Source organism: Eptatretus burgeri, chromosome 10 (genome assembly GCF_056783735.1).
Source record: "Eptatretus burgeri isolate ZD-2024b chromosome 10, Ebu_testis_v1, whole genome shotgun sequence".
In the NCBI taxonomy this organism is placed as follows: domain Eukaryota; kingdom Metazoa; phylum Chordata; class Myxini; order Myxiniformes; family Myxinidae; genus Eptatretus; species Eptatretus burgeri.
In genome coordinates, this window is record NC_140970.1 from 80,271,322 (window position 1) to 80,294,418 (window position 23,097).

At 41.3% G+C, this 23,097-nt stretch overlaps 1 protein-coding gene across 1 annotated transcript in view; it reads right to left on the reverse strand.

The window, feature by feature from the left end:
- Positions 1–1,779: 1,779 nt before the first annotated feature.
- Positions 1,780–23,097, reverse strand: part of LOC147018938 (uncharacterized) — a 193,418-nt gene continuing 172,100 nt past the window's right edge. Inside the window, exons 5-6 of the mRNA XM_085899075.1 lie at positions 13,433–13,486; positions 1,780–13,229 (exon numbers count right to left, since the gene is read on the reverse strand). Of these exons, the coding sequence (XP_085755201.1) occupies positions 13,186–13,229; positions 13,433–13,486 (98 nt within the window). The 3' untranslated portion in view covers positions 1,780–13,185. The remainder of the gene's footprint in view (positions 13,230–13,432; positions 13,487–23,097) is intronic.

Consider the following 23,097-nt stretch of genomic DNA (forward strand, 5'->3'; position numbering starts at 1 on the left):
AAAACCTCAATTTTTATGTTAGTTTTTGTCAGCATTTGTAAACGAGTTTCCTCGCCCCTGTAATTCTACCTGACGATAGCCATGGAATAACTGCATTCTCAACCTGCAACAGATAAACCTCATCTTACAAGGGTTTTGTGCATTTTAGGGATCCAGTACATGAATGATGATGATGTGTATCCAGAACAGTCTTCTTGCCATTGAGTCATTTACATGGTGCTGTATCAAATCGGTTTGATTATCATCATTTTGTAGGTCTGAAAAGCTCCACTCTTGCAGTCAAATTCTTCCAAAAGAGTTTGAAGGTAGAATTTTTTTTTCATACAAATGCAACATTATAAGCTCACCTGGACTTTAGTCAGGTGAGCTTATGCGATCGAGCAGTATCCGGAGGTGAGTGAGTCAGTCGGTCCATAAACACTTCAGTCATTATCGCTTGAACCAAACACACAATTTTGATGAAACCTGGCCACAAGCTTCATATCTGATGCCTAACGAAGGTATATTGACCGCACCAAATCTGCACTCATTAATGGGGTCTCGGGGGTTTTGGCCCCACAAAATAAATATTTGCTCTCTTCTCCGAAACTACACACACAATTTTGATGAAACTTGGCCACAACCTTCATTATCCATAATGTACCAAAGTTTATTGATCGAATCAAAATCTGTAGTCATTGAGTGGGTCTACGGGGCGGGGGGGGGGTTGCTCCCCCAAATATCTATTTGTTCTTCTCCGAAACAACACACCCGATTTCGATGAAACCTGACTGCAACCTTCATCACCCATGATGTACCAAAGTGTATCAACCACATCAAAATGTGCACTCATTAAAGGGGTCTATAGGGGTGGTTTGACCCCCCAAATAAATATTTGCTCTCTTCTCCAAAATTACACACACAATTTCGATGAAACTGGACCACAACCTTCATCACCGGTGATGTACCCCAAAAAACCCCTAGTTAGACATCCCACAAGTCAATATTGGCAAAAGTTAATTTTTCCGATTTTTTCGCGCAGGCCCTCTGAGCACCCAAACTTTGATTGCCTCCCCAGAATTTTCCACAAGGATTTGGGTTTGCACTAATTGATAGGTGTTATTAGACACCAAGATGAATACGTTAGTGAAGAAATTTTTTGGTAAGCAATTTTTTCACAGATGGTCAATACAATTTGCTAAAATTCCCTAACTATTCATACACGTTTCTCCACCTCCTCGAACCATAAACCATTTGACGTTTGATATATCATTTTTTATCAATTCGTTCTCTCATCCATTCAATTAATGTTATTGTTATAAACTCCTTGCTTTATTCCAGTTAATAATTTTGTTCTCTTTGGAGTTATGCACGAAGTTCTTATCTTTCACGATTCTGACAACACCAGTAATAATGTGTTTATGATGTGAATATTTATGTATCGAATGTTCACAATTAGAGAAACGTGTGCTTTTGTACCATTCCTCTATGTCTATGGATTGTATCGTCATATTCATATAGGTATGCAGGTAATCCAGAAAAGTTCTCTCCGTTCACGGTAATTGTGTGATTGCTTTATCTCCCACCCCATCCTTTTTCCAGCTATTACACATTATCTTTTCAAGTACCTGAGCAATGGAGATCGTGTCTTTACAGTATCCATAAGTAAAGCGATGACTGAGTAGTGGATAACCAGTCGCTTATTTTGGGTTTGTCATGCCACTCCTGTGTACATTACTTCTTATATTACACACACACACACACACACACACACACACACACACACACACACACACACACACACACACACACACACACACACACACACACACACACACACACACACACACACACACACACCTTTCACTCTTATTTCAGGAAAGAAGGGAAGGGTTGTGGATCTGTGGCAGTGATGGCATCAAAATTGAGTTTTGCTTCGGTTTGTTATACAATGAAAGACTTGCAGTCTTTATACCTTCTATTGGTTTTGAATGACAGATTAGAGGAACAATGTCTTCTTTGCCTGTACTGGGGCAGCAAACTGGGAAGAGGAAATTTCTATACAGTGTGCGAAGGTCAAGGTTCTGTCTTGTCAGACAACATAAAGGAGGACTGAATGTATTGTCATCATTTGCATGAACTTCTTTGGTTGTGACTGAATGCAATGGGATTTTTTTTACTGAGAACCCAACCATGCTGGGTCTAACTGACATTTTTCAAGATCGTGCTCACTTCGATCCAACACATGTGACTCACTGCACTTTGATGTAAGAACGTGTTATTCTTCTCCCTCCTCTGTATTCATCTGTGGAGTGAAGCTATCTGATGAACTGCTTTTCTCTCTAGTTTACAACCAACTATACGCATTCTTCCCACCGGCAGGTGATTTTCCTGATGCCATTGAGATGGAAGCTTTTGCCTGGGGAAACCTTTACTTTGAGGGGAAAACATTTTGACCTCCCATCACTCCTTCTTCTTCGTATGGCAGCTTGGCTGCCGGGTAACTATCATTTTGTTGGGGCATAACTATGCCGCTGATGCTGTGCCCCAATACCAGTACTCATTTCGCCGACCTCGGATGGATGAAAGGCTGAGTCAACCCCACCTGGTGTTAATTCAGTGGAAAATGGGGTTCTAACTCAGGACTCTAAGATCACAAGCCAGCCACCCTAACCACGAAGCCAACTCCAGGCTACCATCACTCCTCATAAATACCAAATGCCCAACAAAAATGCGAGGAGACATCATCGCACATTTACGTGCATTAATAGACAAGGGACAAATCAAGAGGATTTGAATAAGGTATCCCAACAATGTGAGCTATACTATTTCCTTGGAAGGGAATGCCAAACAAGTGAAGACAAATGGCCAAAATAATTATACAAGCTGTCTGTCTACAAGTTGGTACTTGTCCTTCCTCTTATCTGAAAAAAAATAAACATCTAATTTAATTTTTAGTCTGCCTGGACAGTTAGAAAATATAGCCGACCGGACACTTGCCTTGACATTTCAGCTCCCCAGGCAACTAATAAAAGTAATGGTATTTCAACCTTAGTTTTTACTGTCACTCATCTTGTCATTTCAGCTTACTTTCTTGTATCCAGCCCAACAATTGATCAAAACATTGATCCTCTCTGGTGCTGAACTGCTCTAGAATCTTCAAGTAGACTTTTAAATGATTGCATGGAACCCTAGTCTTTGTGAAGACTGGATTTTGTTTGTGAAGGATAAAAATTAAGGTCTGCATCAGCGGACAAGCTAAACCGTTAAAATGATGGGTTCGAACAACAATTTTATGCCATAGTTTAAATGATGGGCCTTAATATTAATTTTAAGACCCCTTTTGTGTGTTTCGAAGCAAACTAAAACTTTATCCTCCCAACAATGCCAATAGGTTGTGCTCAGAGTGGTCGATCAAGCATCGTTGCAGGTCATCAAATTTAACCAGACGAGGAAGCTGTGAAGGAATACACACTCTGTTTCTACACTTACTGTTCAAAATCACGTGGAGCATTGAAAATGGGTGATACTGTAAACAAAAGTGAATTGGCTTCCTGGCAGGGTGATACACTGTGGGGCAAGCAATCCTTCAGATTGGATCTTAATCCGGCTGTTCCATCTGTAACCATGGCAGTAACTTGGCATCGGGGCATCCTTGGCTCACTCACTCCCCTCTCTTCCACAATTTACCATCTGCCACGACAGATTAAAAAGGGATTACGGAGAGTCAGAACAAGTACAAATCCTCGACTTGATAGAACAATTCAACGTAATTTTTTTCAACTAGCCAGTTTTGGACAAGCGAGAAAGATGGTTTGCAAATCCTTCGAAAACCTCTTTACATTGACATGTGGTTGTGTAAATTTGGACGAGGATGCAAGATGCAAGATGAGGAACGATGATTATTGATGATAAGGAATATGCAACTTTCAAAATGATGTATGAAAGCTAAATGATGCCTTTCGCACATGCACCGTGTGTATGTTTAACTGACTCAGTTCTGCTTGCCGGTCACTATTAACCTACCGATGCTGGTGAAAAATCACTAATTCACATAGTTTTTTCAACATAATTTTCAGCATTTGAATGAAAGAGTGGCAGGAAATTTCAGACGCTTCAACGTTTGGCAATCGATGCAAAAATCTCGTATTATTTCTTTTGTGGCACCGGAATCAAACAAACAAGATCTTTCTAACAGCCCTCAAAACTCCGATAGCTCTCTCCCGCACACCCTTCCAACATGAATAATAGTAAATATCATCACTTTTAACTTACCATGCCCATTCAAAAGCCCCAGACATGTCCTTCACATTAGTGTTCAGAGGAATCTAATCCACATAAACAGTCCATTCACATCGGTGTTCAGAATAACCTCATCCACATCAACAGTCCATTAACTAGTAGCGATCCATCGGAGGGTTTGTTATACACGTCCCTTCACTCAGGCCTTGCACTGACCCACATGGTCAGGAGCTTGCAGTACAGGCAATTGTCCATTCAGCAAGCTCAGAAAGTTCTCCAAGTCTTTCGTTGTGCAGACGCACAGCCCTTTCTCTCAGGTACTTTTCCAAGCACAATGGAGGAGTAAACGTTTGTTTAAATTAAAATAAGCAAATCTTCTTTCATGTGCAGCACATGCCTGCTGGTAGCATTATTTGCTGGGAGCACAACTGTGCCCTGTAGGTTGGAGGAGGAATTTGGAATTTGTTCAGGGTACTGGCAATACCAAGCCTACTCTTCATAAAGGACACCGTGAGATATTTAACATTCACCAACAAATACTGGTAGATGGTACAACCAGTTTAACATCTGTCTGAGGGATGGCACACGTTAATGAATCGACCTGCCTGTGAAACACCAGAACAGTTTATAGTTGTCTCAGGATTTGAACCCAGGCTTGACAGCTTACAGGTAAGTGTGGGTACCTCGAGGCCATCCTGCCAGCTCAATAAACAAATGCACTATTCGGACATACCTAGACCATTGAAAAGGTTCTCAGAATGAAATACTGTCAGACCCCGCTACTTGCATATTCGCTATTCGCGGACCCTACGTATTCACGGTTTATAAAGTGCAACCTGCTGTGACATTCGTGGCCCTGTGCTTTGCATATTGAGGTGTTTTTTTTTTTGCAGGTGGATTCATGGCTTTTTTCACAGTTTTTTTGCGTTTTTACAGGCATATTCCCCTTTTCTTCGCAGTTTTTGCACTTTTTCGTGTTTTTCTTTGCGGTTTTTTCTGCATTTTCGCAGGTGTATTCGCAGTTTGTTTTTCCTGTTTTCGTCGGTGTATTCATGTTTTTATTTTTCGTTCCCATTTTCGGGTTTTTTCACGTTTTTATTACATTTTCGCAGGTATATTCACAGTTTGTTTTTCCTGTTTTCGTCGGTTATTCATGTTTTTATTTTTGTTCCCAGTTTCGGATTTTTTCACGTTTTTATTACATTTTCGCAGGTGTATTCGCAGTTTGTTTTTCCTGTTTTCGTAGGTGTATTCATGTTTTTATTTTTTGTTCCCATTTTCGGGTTTTTTTCACGTTTTTATTACATTTTCGCAGGTATATTCGCAGTTTGTTTTTCCTGTTTTCGTCGGTGTATTCATGTTTTTATTTTTGTTTTTTGTTCCCATTTTTGGGGTTTTTTCACGTTTTTATTACATTTTCGCAGGTATATTCACAGTTTGTTTTTCCTGTTTTCGTCGGTTATTCATGTTTTTATCTTTTGTTCCCATTTTCAGGGTTTTTTCACGTTTTTATGACATTTTCGCAGGTGTATTCGCAGTTTGTTTTTCCTGTTTTCGTCGGTTATTCATGTTTTTATTTTTTCTTCCCATTTTCGGGTTTTTCACGTTTTTATTATATTTTCGCAGGTGTATTCGCAGTTTGTTTTTCCTGTTTTCGTCGGTTATTCATGTTTTTATTTTTGTTCCCATTTTCGGGTTTTTTCACGTTTTTATTGCATTTTCGCAGGTATATTCACAGTTTGTTTTTCCTGTTTTCGTCGGTTATTCATGTTTTTATTTTTGTTCCCATTTTCGGGTTTTTTCACGTTTTTATTACATTTTTGGAGGTATATTCACAGTTTGTTTTTCCTGTTTTCGTCGGTTATTCATGTTTTTATTTTTTGTTCCCATTTTCGGGTATTTTCACGTTTTTATTACATTTTTGCAGATATATTCGCAGTTTGTTTTTCCTGTTTTCGTCGGTGTATTCATGTTTTTATTTTTTGTTTCCATTTTCGGGGTTTTTCACGTTTTTATGACATTTTCGCAGGTATATTCGTGTTTTTTTTGTTATTATGGGCATATTCGCGATTTCGCAGGTTTTTAATTTTTTTTATTTTTAGCATTTTCACGGGTGTATTCATGTTTTTTTTGTTTTTTTGCTCATGTATTCATGGTTTTTTTTACGGCTTTTCATGGGATTTTTGATTTTCCCTCATGAATCACGATCCGCTGGCAACCTATTCCCACTTTTTCCATTGAAACATTGCTCCTGTATTCGTGGATTCGACATTTGCAGCATTTTTCAGGAACGTATTTCCAGTGAATAGCAGGGTCCAACAGTACTCACAATGGTACAAGAAACAGATAGTTAAATTTATATCCATGGTCGAGGCTCGTGGAAGAGCGAGGACACAGAATGGAACAGGAAACAATGTAACAAAGGGAACAGCAGGAGAAAGCATAAATGCCAAGAGCAGGGTGGGAGGGAGAAGGTAGATCGAGACGGACAAACAAGGGGTGCAGGTAACAATGATGGTTAGTGGAGAATGCAAGGGATGGACAATATGGATACATAAGCAACCTTTTGGGAGGGGTGGAGGTGGTTTAACAGGTGCAGAAAATATAATGACTTTGTTTGGGGGTTAACCTGAGATGGTGATGCCCAGTTGCCTTGAAGACCCAGAAGGAATAATGAGATCAAAGAGAGTGTGGAAGGTGGTAGCACAGTTGGGAAAAGAGAGGAATAAATGAGTGGAGGTGAGCAGTGGCTCTGGATTTAGGCAGTTTCACTCGGAGGGGGTTTGCTTATGGAGCGCGTGCATCCTGCGGACACTTAGGTTGGGGGGAAGAGCACGGAGACGTCAGTGGGTGCAAGACTAGAAATGGGGTGGAACTAGACAGAGAGACCACAGACCTGTCGGCAATGGCGAAGTGATAGGCTCATAGACTCAACTTCATCACGAGAGATTTCAATGTTCTTGAAAACCTTGGTTGCCATGGCATCGAGCTGAGCAAGATGTGAGGCAGGAGAGGCAGCCCGGAGGGGACAGCAGTACTCCATCAAGATGCGGACACCGTACTCCATCAAACTCAAGTTGCATACTGGCTGCAAGCCAGTGAGTAACTTGACTCAATATGACAACTTTACAATTCATGCTGTGTCTCTGAATCATCTGGCTGAGTCATGTATCATGTGATGCTTTGTTTGCTTAATTCATCTTCTGCATGCTACACCAACACTTGTCACTTAGACTTACCCATTTAACTTGTTTTTCAACACATAAATAAATCGAAGGCAATGGCAAACCACCCAGTATAACCCCTTGCCAAGAAACTGCTTCAGCAGCACCGACGCCCTGCAACAGAGTATAGTACAACAGAACTGTATGGATCACCACCTGTACTTCTTGATCTCCCCCACAATGACTGTGTGTTTTGACGTTTGCACTCTGACATTTGCAGATGATAAGGAGTCGACAGAAGAAGCCGAGAAGTGGCTGAATGGGGCAACCTGAAAACTTGTATTTGACTGACAGACAGTTTGAACCATGAAAAACATGCATTAAATTCAAGAAATACTATATGGGAAAATTCTTTCAAAGTTTGGCCTCTCGGACCTTTCCAAGTACCTCGTTCCGCGAACTTTTTGAGCGTCCCTCGTATGTCATGGTTTGCCAGCGGTGGGTTGTTTTTAAATTATTTGAAGGATTAACTTCAGCACAGTCAATGCAGCAGTTTATTGTTCCTCCAGGACTGGCTGCAAGCCAGTGTGTAACTTGACTCAATATGATAACTTTTCCATTCATGCTTTGTCTCTGAATCAGCTGGCTGAGTCATATATATCATGAGAAGCTTTGTTTTCTCAGTTCACCTTGTCTATGCAACCTACACGTGTCACCGAGATTTATGTACATTTATTCTTGCATCTTAGTCATTCTAATTGGGATCAAATGGTGCTTTTGGTTTTCTTAAAATTCCACAAGGTGCCCCCTTGGAGAGTGAAGATAAGATTTAGACCGCAGTGACCCTATTTTCAAAAGCAGAACTTGTTATTTTGTAATGAAATTTCATAGTTCAGTCGTATTGGAGATAAATCTCAATCCGTTGTTAATTTTAATCAGCCTCGACGGTACGATGGCTGCAGCATCTCCTCTGAGTCTGCTTTGAGTCTTTTGAGGTCGACAGTTTGAAACCCCAACCAAGTCATACCAAAGCTACGTGCTGCTTACTTGCTTGATGCTCAGCATAAAAAAACGAAAACAAAGGACAGAGCATGGACAAATAACGATAGGTTCGTAATAATAGCACAGGCTCTGATGGGCCAAACAGCATCCTCATGCTTTGCAGTTCCTTGAAAGAGAACTTGTACTATTTTAAATGAGAAGCATTCCTCTGAAGATTGCATTTGTCAGGTCATGCCGTCGTCATCGTACAAGACTGAGAATAAAATAAAGCTAATCAGTAAGCTACAGGATGTTTTCCATGTTTAAAAGAGCTGTAGAAAATACCTCCGAGAACTTTTAAACTTTTCAGAATGAAATGCAATGATGCTGTGGACACTATGTATGGTCATATCGGGTCCGTTTAAACTACATTCGATGTTGGAGCAGTTGATCGATACGACACCAATTTTGTTCGATTCTGGTTGAGCTATATGGCCTAATATTTATGGATCAACACCTTCTGATGCCAAACCCAAAAGCTAAGGGTAGTCAGATGATGTTGAACGCTTGCAATGAACTGAAAAATCGAAGTTTCCCTTTATTGTGAGATCTGTTAATAAGATGCTTATCAGCAGAAGAAATCATGACATTTTGCCAGGTTTCATACTAGCAGGTATTATTGCCACAGACCTACCAGACATGTACTGTTTTACTACCTGTCGATTTGTTATGTTGGAATTTGCACTTTTTATTGTGTTTACACTTCATGTATCTAAGCTTCCTAAGGCGAGCAGGTGCCTCACCAGGTAACCCATTGTTGAATTAGGCCGGATACTATAGCATCCACCTTGTACTTCAACTTGCTTGGTTAGCTCAAAAAGGAAAGACCCCATCTTTGCTTTCTGAGCTAACCAAGCAAGTTCAGTCTTAGCTCGGAAAGCAAAGTAATCCAAGGCGCTTGGAGTTACAGAAAAAGCATGGCTCCCACGTTGCCTAGATCTAGGCAGCTGCGCTGCAAATAAAATATCCCTATGGCCTAGCAGCCTGTGCTAATCAGGGCTTGGCATTCCGCCCGCCATCCACGGGTCGTCTCCATGGCTCTCTTTCCTGTTGTCTTTGCAAAACATGTGTGCATGAAAGCCGATAGCCTCAGGCCTCCTTCAACACCCCCGGCACGGTGTGCTGTTTATTTCTAGCAGTTGTATGTCCAAAACAGAAAACAGAAAACCTTTTCCCATCTGCAGGTGATCAGGTAGCTTGAATCCTGATTGATATGACATTCACCAACTAGCCTACAGCAGGTGCACCATTAGCTCATGGTGTCTGCTATGGATCTTCCTCGTAGTTGGCAAGTTTATCCACAACCGCATAATTGGCTCAAAACGACAAGGATACGTGAGTGAAACATGTAGTTTGAAAGCGCGATAATGAATGAATTGCTTGATGATCAATTAGCTGTTGGTGCCATCTCTCTGGGGCTTGCAGCATGGCATCGTATTGCCAGGATCTCAGGCAGAGATAGCATGCACATTGAAGTACAAATTTATCATCGGGTATTTTTATATCATTTATTTCCAGATTACAGTCATACACTGTGTGAGAGAAAATAATCTTCAATCCCCATTCATTGTATTGTAAGTAACTGAGACATGCAAACGGAACTCCCCCTTCAAGACCATTGGCTTTGGACCTTCTCTGCAGCTGATGATAACGAGAGTGTTCATAGAAAACCTTACCCTGCACATTCTTGAGAAAAAAGGACACGTGAAGGGTCTTTTCAACTATTGTTTTGCGTTTCCGAGCACGATCTATATCAGCTTTGTTCATGAACTTTGAATAACAGGCACGATGGCAACCAAACAAAGCTGATGGGTCAAACGGAACAGTCTAGAGCTAAACCTTCTGCCAACCATTTTTTTATATATGCATGGTCTAGACTTGTGGAAGAGCTAGGACACAGAATAGGACACAACATAACAAAGGAAACAGCAGGAGAAAGGGGAAATACCAATAGGAGGGCAGAGGGAGAAGGTAGATGGAGACGGACAAACAAGGGATGCAGGTAATAATTTGGGGTGGACAATATGGATTCATAAGCAACATTTCTGGAGGGGTGGGGGTGGTTTAACTTGTGTAGAAAAGATAATGGCTTTGGATTGGGGATCACCTGAGATGGTGGTGAACAGATGTTTTGAAGACCCGGAGGGAATAAAATGACGATTTTCTCTGAGAACTGATCTCGGAAAGCTGACGATTCTGGAATAATCATCGAGAAAAAGATGCACAAAAGAAACAGCTTTTTGCACAAAGTTAGCTCTGTCGTGGCATCACTAGGCACCACCATTTTCATCTGAATCTCGCAGTCGCTCCACCCTCAGAGCACTGGCAAATTTTATTGGTTGAGATGGCATAAAATTTTGTCCAAGTATTACTAAACCGAAGGTTTATGGATGTGCAAACAAGGCAATTTGTGTTCAACATTGTTCAAATGTATAATTAAATTGAAATAAAATAAAAGTTTCAAAGGCTGTACCAACAATGATGCACCCCCTTTTACACCACCTCATTTAACATATTAAATTAGTTAGTCATGCCTGTTGTTTGTGTCCTTTATGACATCCCTAAAAACAGTACATTTCCTGTTTGCAATGACATTAAATTTTGGTTGACTGTCAGACTGACAGACACTGAATTGCAACATCGTGAGTGTGCATGGATCCTTGTGATATTTGCCAAATTCAGAGCCAAAGTAATGTTAAACTGCAGGTTTGTGCTTTGATTCATGTTCCGATTTGTATTATACAGTGTTCAAAATGTGAAATTCTATTTAAATGATGTAGTTCCTCAATCATCGACTGCCGTCTGTCAGATACACAGTGAACCAATTGCTTCACCGTGCTTTGCTCTAGGTGTGCTGGGTAAAAACGGTTCACTCCATGTGCTTGCCATAACACCACATGATATCATGTGGAGGCCACTGTGCATCTTTTTCTAACTGCAGAGATGGTTTTGGTGGAAGAGGAACCATTGTATAGTGAATCGATATGTTACATGTTCATGACCTTTTAACAGGTGGATATTGAGTTATAGAAAATAAATGGGGTTTATGGGAATATTAGAACAGTGATGGCATTGTTCAGTTTCTAAAATGTCAGTGTGAAAAACTGAGGAGTTACTGGTGCTGGGCTGGATATGTGTGATTGGTGTGGGGAAGGGTTCTACCACGAGAGCAGGTGAAACAATCTATTGGGCTGATGTTGGGTCTCGTGATCATTTGGCGAATAAACCCAGATTTCAAGACAGTTTGTCAACAGTTTGTGGCTGTGACCCTGTAAAGTTTTACTGAATGGTGGGCCTCAAACAAGAACTTAATTGCACAGTTTGTTTTTGATTGGTCAAGAGAGCTGAGATGAAAAGTTTGAGAAAGTCTCAGGCAGCGTGAAGAGATCAATTTTTGAGGGAGAGATTTAAAAAAAAAAATTTCTATTTTTAATTCTCAAAGATTATGGAAAAGTCAAAGAGAAGGAATCGAAAGGTAAACAAGTAGAGGTATATTCAAAGAATACCACCGCCATGCCAAATAAATAACAATAACAAATCCTCCAGCGCCTTTGATGCCCGGTGATGCAGCCGTGCAGCACATGGAGACGGAATTGGGAGGGAGCAGTGCACAATAATTGATTAATTAATTTCATAAATAAAATAAATAAATAACAATCATAAAATAATTGATTTCTCAATCAATTGTCTAATAGCATACCTAAACCACCACTGTTTCATCCAAATCTGTAACTTTTTGAAAATCAATTAACTAATCGAAAAATGAATAATTGATTAATCAAGAAATCAAAAACACCCTTTATAGCCAAATCACTTGTTCACTGTCATATCCAAATATCAGCTTCCTCACTCAAAAGACGCCTGAGATATTACCCAGATGAGAAAAAAAGAAGTAATTCATAAATCGATAATAATTAAGCAATTAATCAATTAATTGATTAATCAAAAAATATTTAAAAAAAATGCATTTTTCTGCCAAAGCACGTCTTTGCTTTTGTCTCCAAATTTCAGCTTCCTCGCTCAAAGGATGGCTGAGATATCGCCCAGACAAACAAGAAAACAAAAAAAACGAACCAAATTATCCAAATTATCTAACAATAGAGTGGCATCGCACAGGTGGAGAGGGTACACACGAGCCAGGGACAAATAGAAAGATCATGGGTAGGTTTGGTGGCTGCCATCTTTAATTAGTTTGGAATAAAGACCCAACAATACATTGTCTTTCTTTCAGGTGGAGCACATTGTCTTTACAATTTTTTCATCTTTTGTTTCTTATGGACAAAAGGATCTCACATTACCATTTAAACAACAGTCTTCTTCTTCTTTCCGCTGCTCCCGTTTGGGGTCGCCACAGCGGATCATCCGTATGATCCGCATAGTGATTTGGCACATGTTTTACGCTGGATGCCCTTCCTGACGCAACCCTGGTCGCCTCTTACGACACAGGGATATGGTACACCTATTTTAACCGGGGTATACACCGGCCCAGTATACTGGTACTCATTTCGCCGACCTCGGAAGGATGACAGGCTGAGTCAACCCCCTGGTGTATTAATTCAGTGGCCCAACGGGGCTTGAACTCAGGACCTTTTGGATCCCAAGCCGCTGCCCTAACCACTGCGCCAACACCAGGCTACCATTTAAACAACAGTGTGTATGTGAATCAAACGGAAGACCAAGAAGGAACCTGAAGAAGTAAAGAGCAAAGATGGAGTCATCAGGAGAAACCTGGATAGGATTCGGGTTTCAGTTTCAGCCGCTACTCCACAACCCTCAAATCCATCAAGGCGTAGCCAAGTGAACCTTACAGAAAAAAAATTATGCAATAATTCACTTCTCCTTCGAGAGATAGATAACAAAAGAGAGCAATTGAGAGTAAAAGAGATGTAAGAGAAGAAAAAGGAAGAATAAGAATGAATAAAGAGAATTCTTTTTTAAAATAATAATAATAATATTAATGAATAAATGGATAAATAATTAGAAAGAAATTTGAAAGGAATCTGTACCGTGGCGAACTCCATAGTCTTTGCTTCCTTTGCCATTCAATCCCAAGTCGCTCTCTATAAATAGATGGGAATCGATAAGAAGATGCATTTGCACATACAGAGGAACACTCTCAAAATTGTAACGCAATATAAAGGATCATATTAAGCATGTGATTCATAAAATCACCATACAATCACAATAAAATTACGATTAATAAAAACTACACAACCAAAAGTATTGGGACGATAATATGAAGTGCAGTTATTAATTCACAACCATTTACTCTACCGCATCCCTCATAGGGTGTTGCTGTGCTTTTGGAAACAAGCACAGCTTGGAACCTGTCAGCAACACCATGAACCAAGCGTGGTATCACACCATTGCACCAGGTGTGGTATCACACTGTAGTATCATAAAGTTCTTCTGGCCAAATCTGTCAATCATTTTGGCCTGCCTGTCCTATTTTCACCATTGGTGCTACTTTATATCAGTTTATAAGGACATGAGCCACGGTTAACTTGTTAAGACCCAATGTGAGGGAAATTTTGTGAAACTCAGCCACCCATTAACCAATTAATACTGAAGGTCAGTCAGCTCATGGCATCTCCTTTATAATCAAACGGAAGACCAACTACTGCATTGGAGTCATCAGAAGGGAGCAGAATAAGTAAAGAGCAAATATGGACTCATCAGGAGGAACCTGGATAGGATTTAGGTTTCAGATGCTACTCCTTACCCTCAAACCCATCCAGGTGCAGCCAAGTGAGCCTTACAGAATTCACTTCTCTGGAGACAGGTAGACAAAGAAAGAGAAAAATTAATAGTGAAAGAGTGACAAAAGAGAGTAAAATGAAAAAGAAAAGTAAAAAGCACGAATAAAGAGATATGTGAAAAAGTAGAAAGAAGTGTGAAAAACTGAAGAGAGATGTGAAAGAGAAAGGAATATAGATCAAAGATATATCGATTTCAACAGTTACTTCCCAAGGCTCGAACGCAGCAACAGGTACAATCTACCAGAGGTCTGTCAGGTATAAACTACCAGAGGTCAACTGAGTTTCAGACATTCAGTACCTGCTGCACATCTTTATATAAAGCACATGATTCTATGCAGTGTGGGGAAAATATGCACAGGAGGTTGGTAGGGTTCATTTAATATTTCCATGTGCTGTGCCAATGCTTTCGGTAATATAATGCAGGTTCCGATGAGACAATCCATGCCACGTACGTTGCTGCTTCTCACCAAATCAATGGTGCAAGATCTCCCACTCCGCACGAATGTGGGACAGAAAGCAGTTGCCATATAAGAAATAGCATTAACGTTCTTCAGAACTATTTTTTAACTAAAGTCTGTATTAGTGCTTGTTCTCTTTTATGAACATACCTTTTGAGGAAACACTTAACCCAGCATTCCTGGAATGTTTTTTTTGCAGAATTTGTACATGGCAACCTTCATTGTTTAACAAAATATTGACTATTCGTAGTGCTATAGTACAAGTGGCCCTAATGTCTGAGGAACCAGACAGGTGAGGCAATCACTGAAGAATAACCAGCACATATACTGCACATCCTACTTGAAAACCTGCGTCGATGCAAACTGAGTGGTATTGCCCGCTGTTGGGGTCAGAGGGAGGTTGGTGCGGAGCTGAGGTTCTAATGGTGGTACAATGGCCCGATTCAATGCTACTCAATGGATATATTATTATGTGTGACATAAGTACACACTCTTATGCACACAGCCAACAGCTCTTACCAGCTGTGTTACACCTCACTGGTTGGCATTTGAACATGGAGCATTGACAACCACTTTCTGTGTCCACAGTAGATCTTTGTACTTTCCAGTTTCGAGTGAATATGACTTTTTAATGTTTCTAATTGAGTTGTTTTGTCTTAAAGATCATTTTCTGTTCAATCTCAAAGCACTTCCAGACAAGTCCAAGATTAACCTCTTGAATATTTGGGAGATTGTTAGAAAATTCCAGACAGTTAAAATGTCTATCCTAATATGCTGAGGGGTTCATCCTTATGTTGTGTTGCGGTGCCTGGGATTATTCCTTGTGACCCTTCCAGAAATTTCTGTCCAACAGGATGGTACACTTGTCTTTCAATTGTCTGGTCTCGGTTCGAGTCCGGATCCGACTATAAACTGTTGGACTAGTGCTTCACAGGCAAGACGTTGCATTGGCGAGTTTGCCATCCCTCAGGTGGACATTAATCTGGAGACCTGTCTGCCAGCATTGATTGCTGTTGCACATTAAAGATCCCACAGTGCCTTTCCCAAAGACTGCATCCGATTGTCATCTGCATCCTGCACAAACTACAAATTCCTGCACTATTGTACAGAAGCACTACAGCCTCGGTGGCACAGCCACATTTCAGTCGTGGTGCAACAAGCAGGTCAAATTCACAGTTGCATCTCAGTCAAATATGTATTAGCTAATGATGAGAGAAATTCAGATTTCTACCAGCTCTCATGACAAACTAGACTGGCACTCAGTAGCGAGCATACTTCCGCCAGGCTGAACAGTTTATGTTTTGGACCCCATTGATAGGCTGGATCTGCATCAGAACTTTAACCAAAATCTAATTGGCTTATCCTTGTTACCTATCCAACTCATCCACCAAGTTTTGTCATAATCCATCCACAACCTTTTGAAATATTGTACTATATATAGTTTTTGGTCCTCTTTCAATTGTGAAGAATCAATTAAAAAATTCTCGGTTCCGGTGCCGGATCTTCACTAAAATTGAATCGATTCATCCCTGTTACCTGTCCACCAAGTTTCGTCCGAATCTGTCCAAATATTTTTTTGAGATATCCTGCTCACAGAAAGAAAGACAAACAAACAAGAAAAAGATATCGTGCAGAGCACGATACTTGCAAAATCCACCCCCCCTCTCCAAACGTTGCCGTGGATACATCAAAATGTCCATTTCATTAAGATTAAAATTGACAATCTTAATCAAAGCTCAGGTCAATCGGATGAAAATTGATTATTTTTCAGATTGAAATTGATGATTTTAGAGGTTTGACCTTGAGTTGACCTTTGACCTCAAAAATAGTTGGTTTCCAAATTCAGTGATGCACTATGCAATCACAGCTTAACTTTCAGATTAATCTGTTGAAAATTGATGATTTTTCAGATAAAATTTGCTGATTTTAGAAGTTTCACCATGAGTTGACCTTTGACCTTTTTATCTCAAAAACAGTTGCTTTTTCCCAATTCAGTGACGCAATATGCAAATCCTGTTCAAATTTCAAGTCAATCGGATGAAAAATGACTATTTTAGAAATTTGACCTCAAGATGACCTTTGACCTTTGACCTCAAAATCAACAGGCTTCTCAATTGGGACTACTTCTGCAACTTGTTGAAGTTTCGTGAAGATGTTTTAAATTGTGACCTCTCGGCGATTGACAGACAAACACAGACAAAATAACAAGAAGACGTCGTGCAGAGCACGACACTTGCAAAATCCAAAAAACAAATTTGACCTCAAAAATAATTGGTGGTTGAATTCAATGACCAAATATGCCAACTCTTCAAATTTCAAGTGAATCGGATGAAAATTGACAATTTAAGAAATTCGGCCAATGTCGACCTTTTGGCCTATGTTGACCTCAAAAATAATTGGCTAGTTGAATTCAGTGACCTGAAATATATATATAAATATATATATATATATATATATATATATATATATATATATATATATATATATATATATATATATATATATCCTCTTCAAATTTCAACTCAATGGGATAAAAATTGAGGATTTTAGAAATCTCACCTAAGTTGTTGACCTTTGGCCTATGTTGACCTTTTTAACCTTTTGGTCTCAAAAACAATAGGCTTCTTCCTTCTGACAAATGCCAGCATGTGGTGAAGTTTCGTGAAGATCAGTTTAAAATTGTGACCTGTTGGCAATAAACATACAGATAAACAAACAGACAAAATAACAAAATTGACGAATCAATATACCTGAAAAATCTTTGATTTTGCAAGTAACAAACAAGAAAGATGCTGGGCATGCCACGATACTTGCAAAATCCAAATCTTTGCTAATAAATGTCAGTGTGTGTGTGTGTGTGTGTGTGTGTCAGTGTGTCAGTGTGTCAGTGTGTCAGTGTGTCAGTGTGTCAGTGTGTCAGTGTGTCAGTGTGTCAGTGTGTCAGTGTGTCTCCTCCATAACTCCAAAACGATAAAACCTAGCAGCCTGAAACTTTGCATGGATACTAAGAAAACTCCAAGGAAGGGCAGGAGTGAAAACTGGGTGTTAAAATTAAAGGCCTTATTTAATTATATCCTTCATCAGGAGATCCCCGGCCACCTAGCTCTCTGGGTCTTCAGGCATTTCCTGAGTAAATTCGCTGGGATCTGAAGCCACCATGTTTTTTGGCCTGCTCAACCTTGCCTTGGCTTGGAACAGGCCGCAACAATTTCTTAACGATAAAGTTTTTTTTTTCCTCACTTTCCTCACTCATTATCGAATGCCTGTTAATCAGAGCTACAAATTGCTGCGTACATTTCAATGCCTAATATGGAATAGGCAAAGCCAAGAAGCGAACGTAGAATTCTTCTTACATTCGCTTCTTAAATATATCAAATTAAAGTCTTTTTGTTGTGAAAAAATAAATATTACCTTAACATTACCTTCACAACAAGAACTACACCGCCAAGAACAGGATCTCATCTAAAAATAAATCCAATAGATCTAAATAAATCCAATAGATCTCATCTAAAAATAAATCCAATAAATCCAATCGCTTCCGGTTCCGGTTTTGAGCGGCAAGAGGTCTCCTTCGGGGCTCCCTGCTGACATTCTCAAAGTTAAGTTCCGGTTGTTATTTGTCCCGTTTTAACTGTTTAATTTTCTCACCTACATGTTAATGTGTGTTCCTAGTTCGGTTTTGTTTCAAAAATCGTGCTATTTTGTGAGTATTTATGTCGACGTTCTTACCTGGTGTTTGAGGCCTAGTCCTAGGCTTGAGGCCTACCGGTTCCACTTGGTGTTCGATCGTTTTTTTTTTTTGTTTGTTTGTTTTTTCTCCCCATTACCTTCAATTTCTATCCTCCCCATTACCTTCAATTTTCATCCTCCCCACTTTCCAAACATCCCCCATTCTCCCAACTAATCTCTTTCTTATCTCAAAAAAAAAAAAAAAAAAAAAAAAAATATACCCAACAACAACAACAACAACAACAACAACAACAACAACAACAACAACAACAACAACAACAACACGCTCACCTCCCGATTCTGCTACTTCTTCTTCCTCTTAACTTCCTCCTCGTCTTCCTCAATTTCTTTTTTTTTTTTTTACATTTCCATGACCTAATCTGTTGAACTCTCTCATACATTAATATTAACAACAAAAACGATCTTATGATGCTTCATCTTCCTCTCTCACACATGTGGTACTCTTTACTGTTTCACAATGCACTACTCTTCTGCTATTTCAACAGACTGCTTTCATTTCGACCTCTCCTTCATTCCTTGCCTAAAAAATCCAACTATTACAGCGCTTCTTCTCTCCATGCTCTGAATTCTAATTCAGAATTCTCTGAATTGCATCCATCAAGAATTGTGTTAAATCGCATCTCTGACCTAAAACTTTTAAAAACCACAGTTTGCCATGGATGCTCGCTTTCCATCAAACATTCTTTTTTTCCAACTTCAGTGCCAACTCACCCCCCTCACCCCTCACTCTCACTCTCAAAGCAACCATCCCACTCTTCTCCCTCCAAGCCTCCCTCTCACTTCTTTCAAAAATTCCCCCTCACCTTTCTCCCACCTTTCATCCCCCTCACTCTTCCTTCTCTAAGTTGCCCCCCTCTCATCCACCAACCTGCCTCCCTCCACTGCCCTCTCACCTCCATCTCTTCACTCCACCTCCTCAAATCCTCAACTGCCATCTTCCTTGTCTCTTGTCCCCCCTCTCTCCCAGCACCACAGAGCCTTTTCTCCTCCTCATTCGGCCCCCTCCCCTCGCTATTCTGCTATACCCCCCACTCCTTCTCCACCCCTCCTCACCTCCCCCCTCGTCCCTCGTCCTACCCTCCCCCGCCCCTCCACCTCCTGCACCCAAAGCCTCCTCCCCTACCTCTTCATTAAAAGTGTGGACCTCAAATATCCGGGGCCTTCGCTCAAACCTTTCAGATCTTTCCATGCAGGTTGCCACTGACAAACCAGACATTATCTGCCTAACAGAAACTTTCCTCTCCCAAGACGTGTCTGACTCCCAAGTATCTCTCCCTGGTTACTCCCTCTTACGGTATGACAGACCTGAGCCTCGTCCTGGTGGAGGTGTTGCTCTCTTCATCAAAGACTCTATTCCTCACTCTCCCTGCACTGCTCTCACTCCCCCACACCCCCAGGAATACCTCTGGCTTCGGCTTCCCCTCCACTCCCACCTCATGTTTATATGTGTACTGTACCGTCCACCGAACAGTGATGACTCCATCTACACCTCACTCTCCGAAAACGTGGACCATCTTCTATCTTCTCATCCAAACTCTCTCTTCCTCTTATGTGGCGACTTCAATTGTCATCACGCCAGTTGGCTAGGTGTGGGTACCTCTCTCACCTGCCATGGGACATCAGCAAAAGCTTTCTGTGACTCATTGGGACTGACTCAATCGGTCAACTTCCCGACCCGGATCTCAACCAATGGTACTCCATCTCTTCTGGATCTGATTTTGACAAATTTCCCTGACAATATCTGCTGCTCTTCCTTCGCTCCAATTGGTTCTTCTGACCACGTCCTTGTTAAAGTGGACATCTCTCTGGCTGTTATCAGAGAACCACCTCACCGCCGTCGAGTCTGGCATTTCACTCAAGCCGACTGGCAGGGTCTCCGAGCAGCCATCAAACTTACAGACTGGTCTCCTATCACTACTTTCTCAAACATCAACTCATCCTGGGAATTCTTTCAAAGAAACTTGCTCTCCCTCATGCACAGATTTATCCCCTCTCGTGTTCAGTTGTCTTACCCTTCCTCCCGCCCTTGGTTTACTGAAGCTTGTGGTGAGGCAGTTGTCCTGAAACAACTTGCCTTTGCCTCATGGAAAGCAAACCCAACTGAGGGCAATCTCAGTTCTTTCCACAAAGCTCGGAACAAGTGTGTATCTACCCTCAGGAGAGCCAGAAAACAACATCTTTCTCATCTCAAGTCTGAACTCTCAAACCTCTCTCCCTCCTCAAAATCCTGGTGGCGTTTAATCAAATCTGTTTCTGGTGTATGTTCCCCCTCCATCCCCTCCCTTACCTCAAATGGCCGCACTGCTGATTCCACACGTGATAAAGCTGAATGTCTAAACTCGGTGTTTGCAGCTAAATCTTGTGTCCCAAACCCATCACTATCTCTACCCACTTTACCCAGTCGCACCAAACTGTCCCTGGACTCTGTATCCTTTTCTCCTGACAAGGTGGAGAGCTTGCTTTCAAACCTCGAGTCAGATTCTGCAACCGGTCCAGACGGCATCAGCCCACGTGTCCTCAAAGCCTGCTCTTCTGCTCTTGCTCACCCTCTCTCTGTTCTATTCACCCTCTCATTTGCCCAAGGTCATCTGCCATCTGCTTGGAAATCTGCTAACATCACTGCCCTGCATAAAAAGGTGCAAAAACAGATCCCTGTAACTACAGACCAATCAGCCTTCTCCCAATCATCAGCAAGGTTATGGAATCCATCATCGCTTCAGACATGAAATCCTTCCTCTTCTCCAATGGCTTGATTTCCAATCATCAATTTGGTTTCAGACCAGGTCACTCTACCCTGGATATGCTGCTACTGCTCTCCCATCAATGGATGGAGGTCCTCAATGCCAGACAGGAAATCCGAGCCGTATCCCTGGACATATCACGTGCTTTTGACACAGTCTGGCACCCTGCCCTACTCACCAAACTCTCTTCCCATGGTATTCAAGGCCATCTCCACTCATGGCTCGCAGACTTCCTCTCCTGTCGCAGTCAACGTGTGGCCCTAAATGGAGTTCTTTCATCCCCTCTTCCTGTGCAGGCTGGAGTTCCTCAAGGTAGCGTTCTGGGCCCTGTTCTTTTTCTGGTTTTCATCAATGATCTCTCGGACTCTCTGGAAAATCCTCTATTTCTCTTTGCCGATGACTCCACCCTCTGCCGTACCATCTGTCATCCCTCAGACCGGCAAGCAGCAGCTTCTTCGCTCACTGCAGATCTGGATAAAATCACAAACTGGTCCAACACGTGGAACATGTCTTTCAATCCAGACAAATCTCACACTCTCACTATGTCTCTTCGAAAGGACCGTTTACAAAACCCCCCATCCACTTTCTCAACAATCCTCTGGAAGAAGTCTTTTCTTTCAAGCTTCTGGGTCTCACTATCTGCCATGACCTTTCCTGGGAAAGTCACATTTCCAACCTTGCCTCAAAAGCCAGTCGCCGACTGGGAATCCTCCGTCGTGCAAAGTCCTTCCTCGGCCCTCTTGAGCTCCTGACCACTTACAAAGCTTTTGTCCGTAGCCTGATGGAGTACTGCTCTCCCCTCTGGGCTGGTGCTCCTGCCTCCCACCTTTCTCGACTTCACGCTGTCGAAACCAGGGCATTTAAGATCATTGGCATCTCCCGCAATGAAGCTGAGTCTTTGGGCCTCTCACTCAATCACCGCAGGTTGGTCGGTGGTCTTTCTGTCTTCTACCGACTCCTCTCCAGCCTTGCTTCCCCTGCTCTCTCTGTGATTTGTCCCAACCACATTTCCACAGGGCGCTCAAGGTCTGCAAACAACCCCCTTCTGGTAAAACTACCAAAATCACGAATCACTGCTCATCTTCACTCTTTCATTCCTCTTTTTTCCCGCCTTTGGAATAAACTTCCTCACTCTATTCTTTCCCATTCTTCCCTCCAGGCTTTCAAAACAGCTGTTCACCACCACCTCTTATCTTCCCCCATCCAAATCCTCGATCTTTTCTACCCCCGATAATCCACCCAAGCCCACTTCCTTCAATTCTCCTGCTTTCCTTCCTGAAAGTCCCTTTAATGTCCATCTTCCCCTCGCCATGTTCCCCGTCCCATCCCCATCCCTCTCCCTTCCACAGTTCACCTGTGTCTGTTCCCCAATGTTTTGTCCCTTCCACTCCCGCCCCTCTTGTCTCATGCCTCCTTGCTGTGAGTTGTGTGTTAGCTCTCATACGAGCCTCGACCAAGGTATACAAAAAAAAAAAAAAAAAAAAAAAATATATATATATATATATATATATATATATATATTACCTCAACATTACCTTCACAACAACAACTACACCGCCGAGAACAGGATCTCGTCAAAAAAAAATTAATATTACCTCAACATTATACCTCTGCATTACCTTCACAACAACTACACCGCCTGGAACAGGATCTCATCTCAAAAAATAAATATTACCTCAACATTACCTTCACAACAACTACACTGCCGAGAACAGGCTCTCATCTTAAAAAATTAATATTACCTCAACATTATACCTCCACATTACCTTCACAACGACACCGCCTGGAACAGGATCTCATCTAAAAAAATTAATATTACCTCAACATTACCTTCACAACAACTACACTGCCGAGAACAGGCTCTCATCCAAAAATATTAATATTACCTCAACATTATACCTCGACATTACCTTCACAATGACGACACCGCCGAGAACAGGATCTCATCAAAAAAAAATTAATA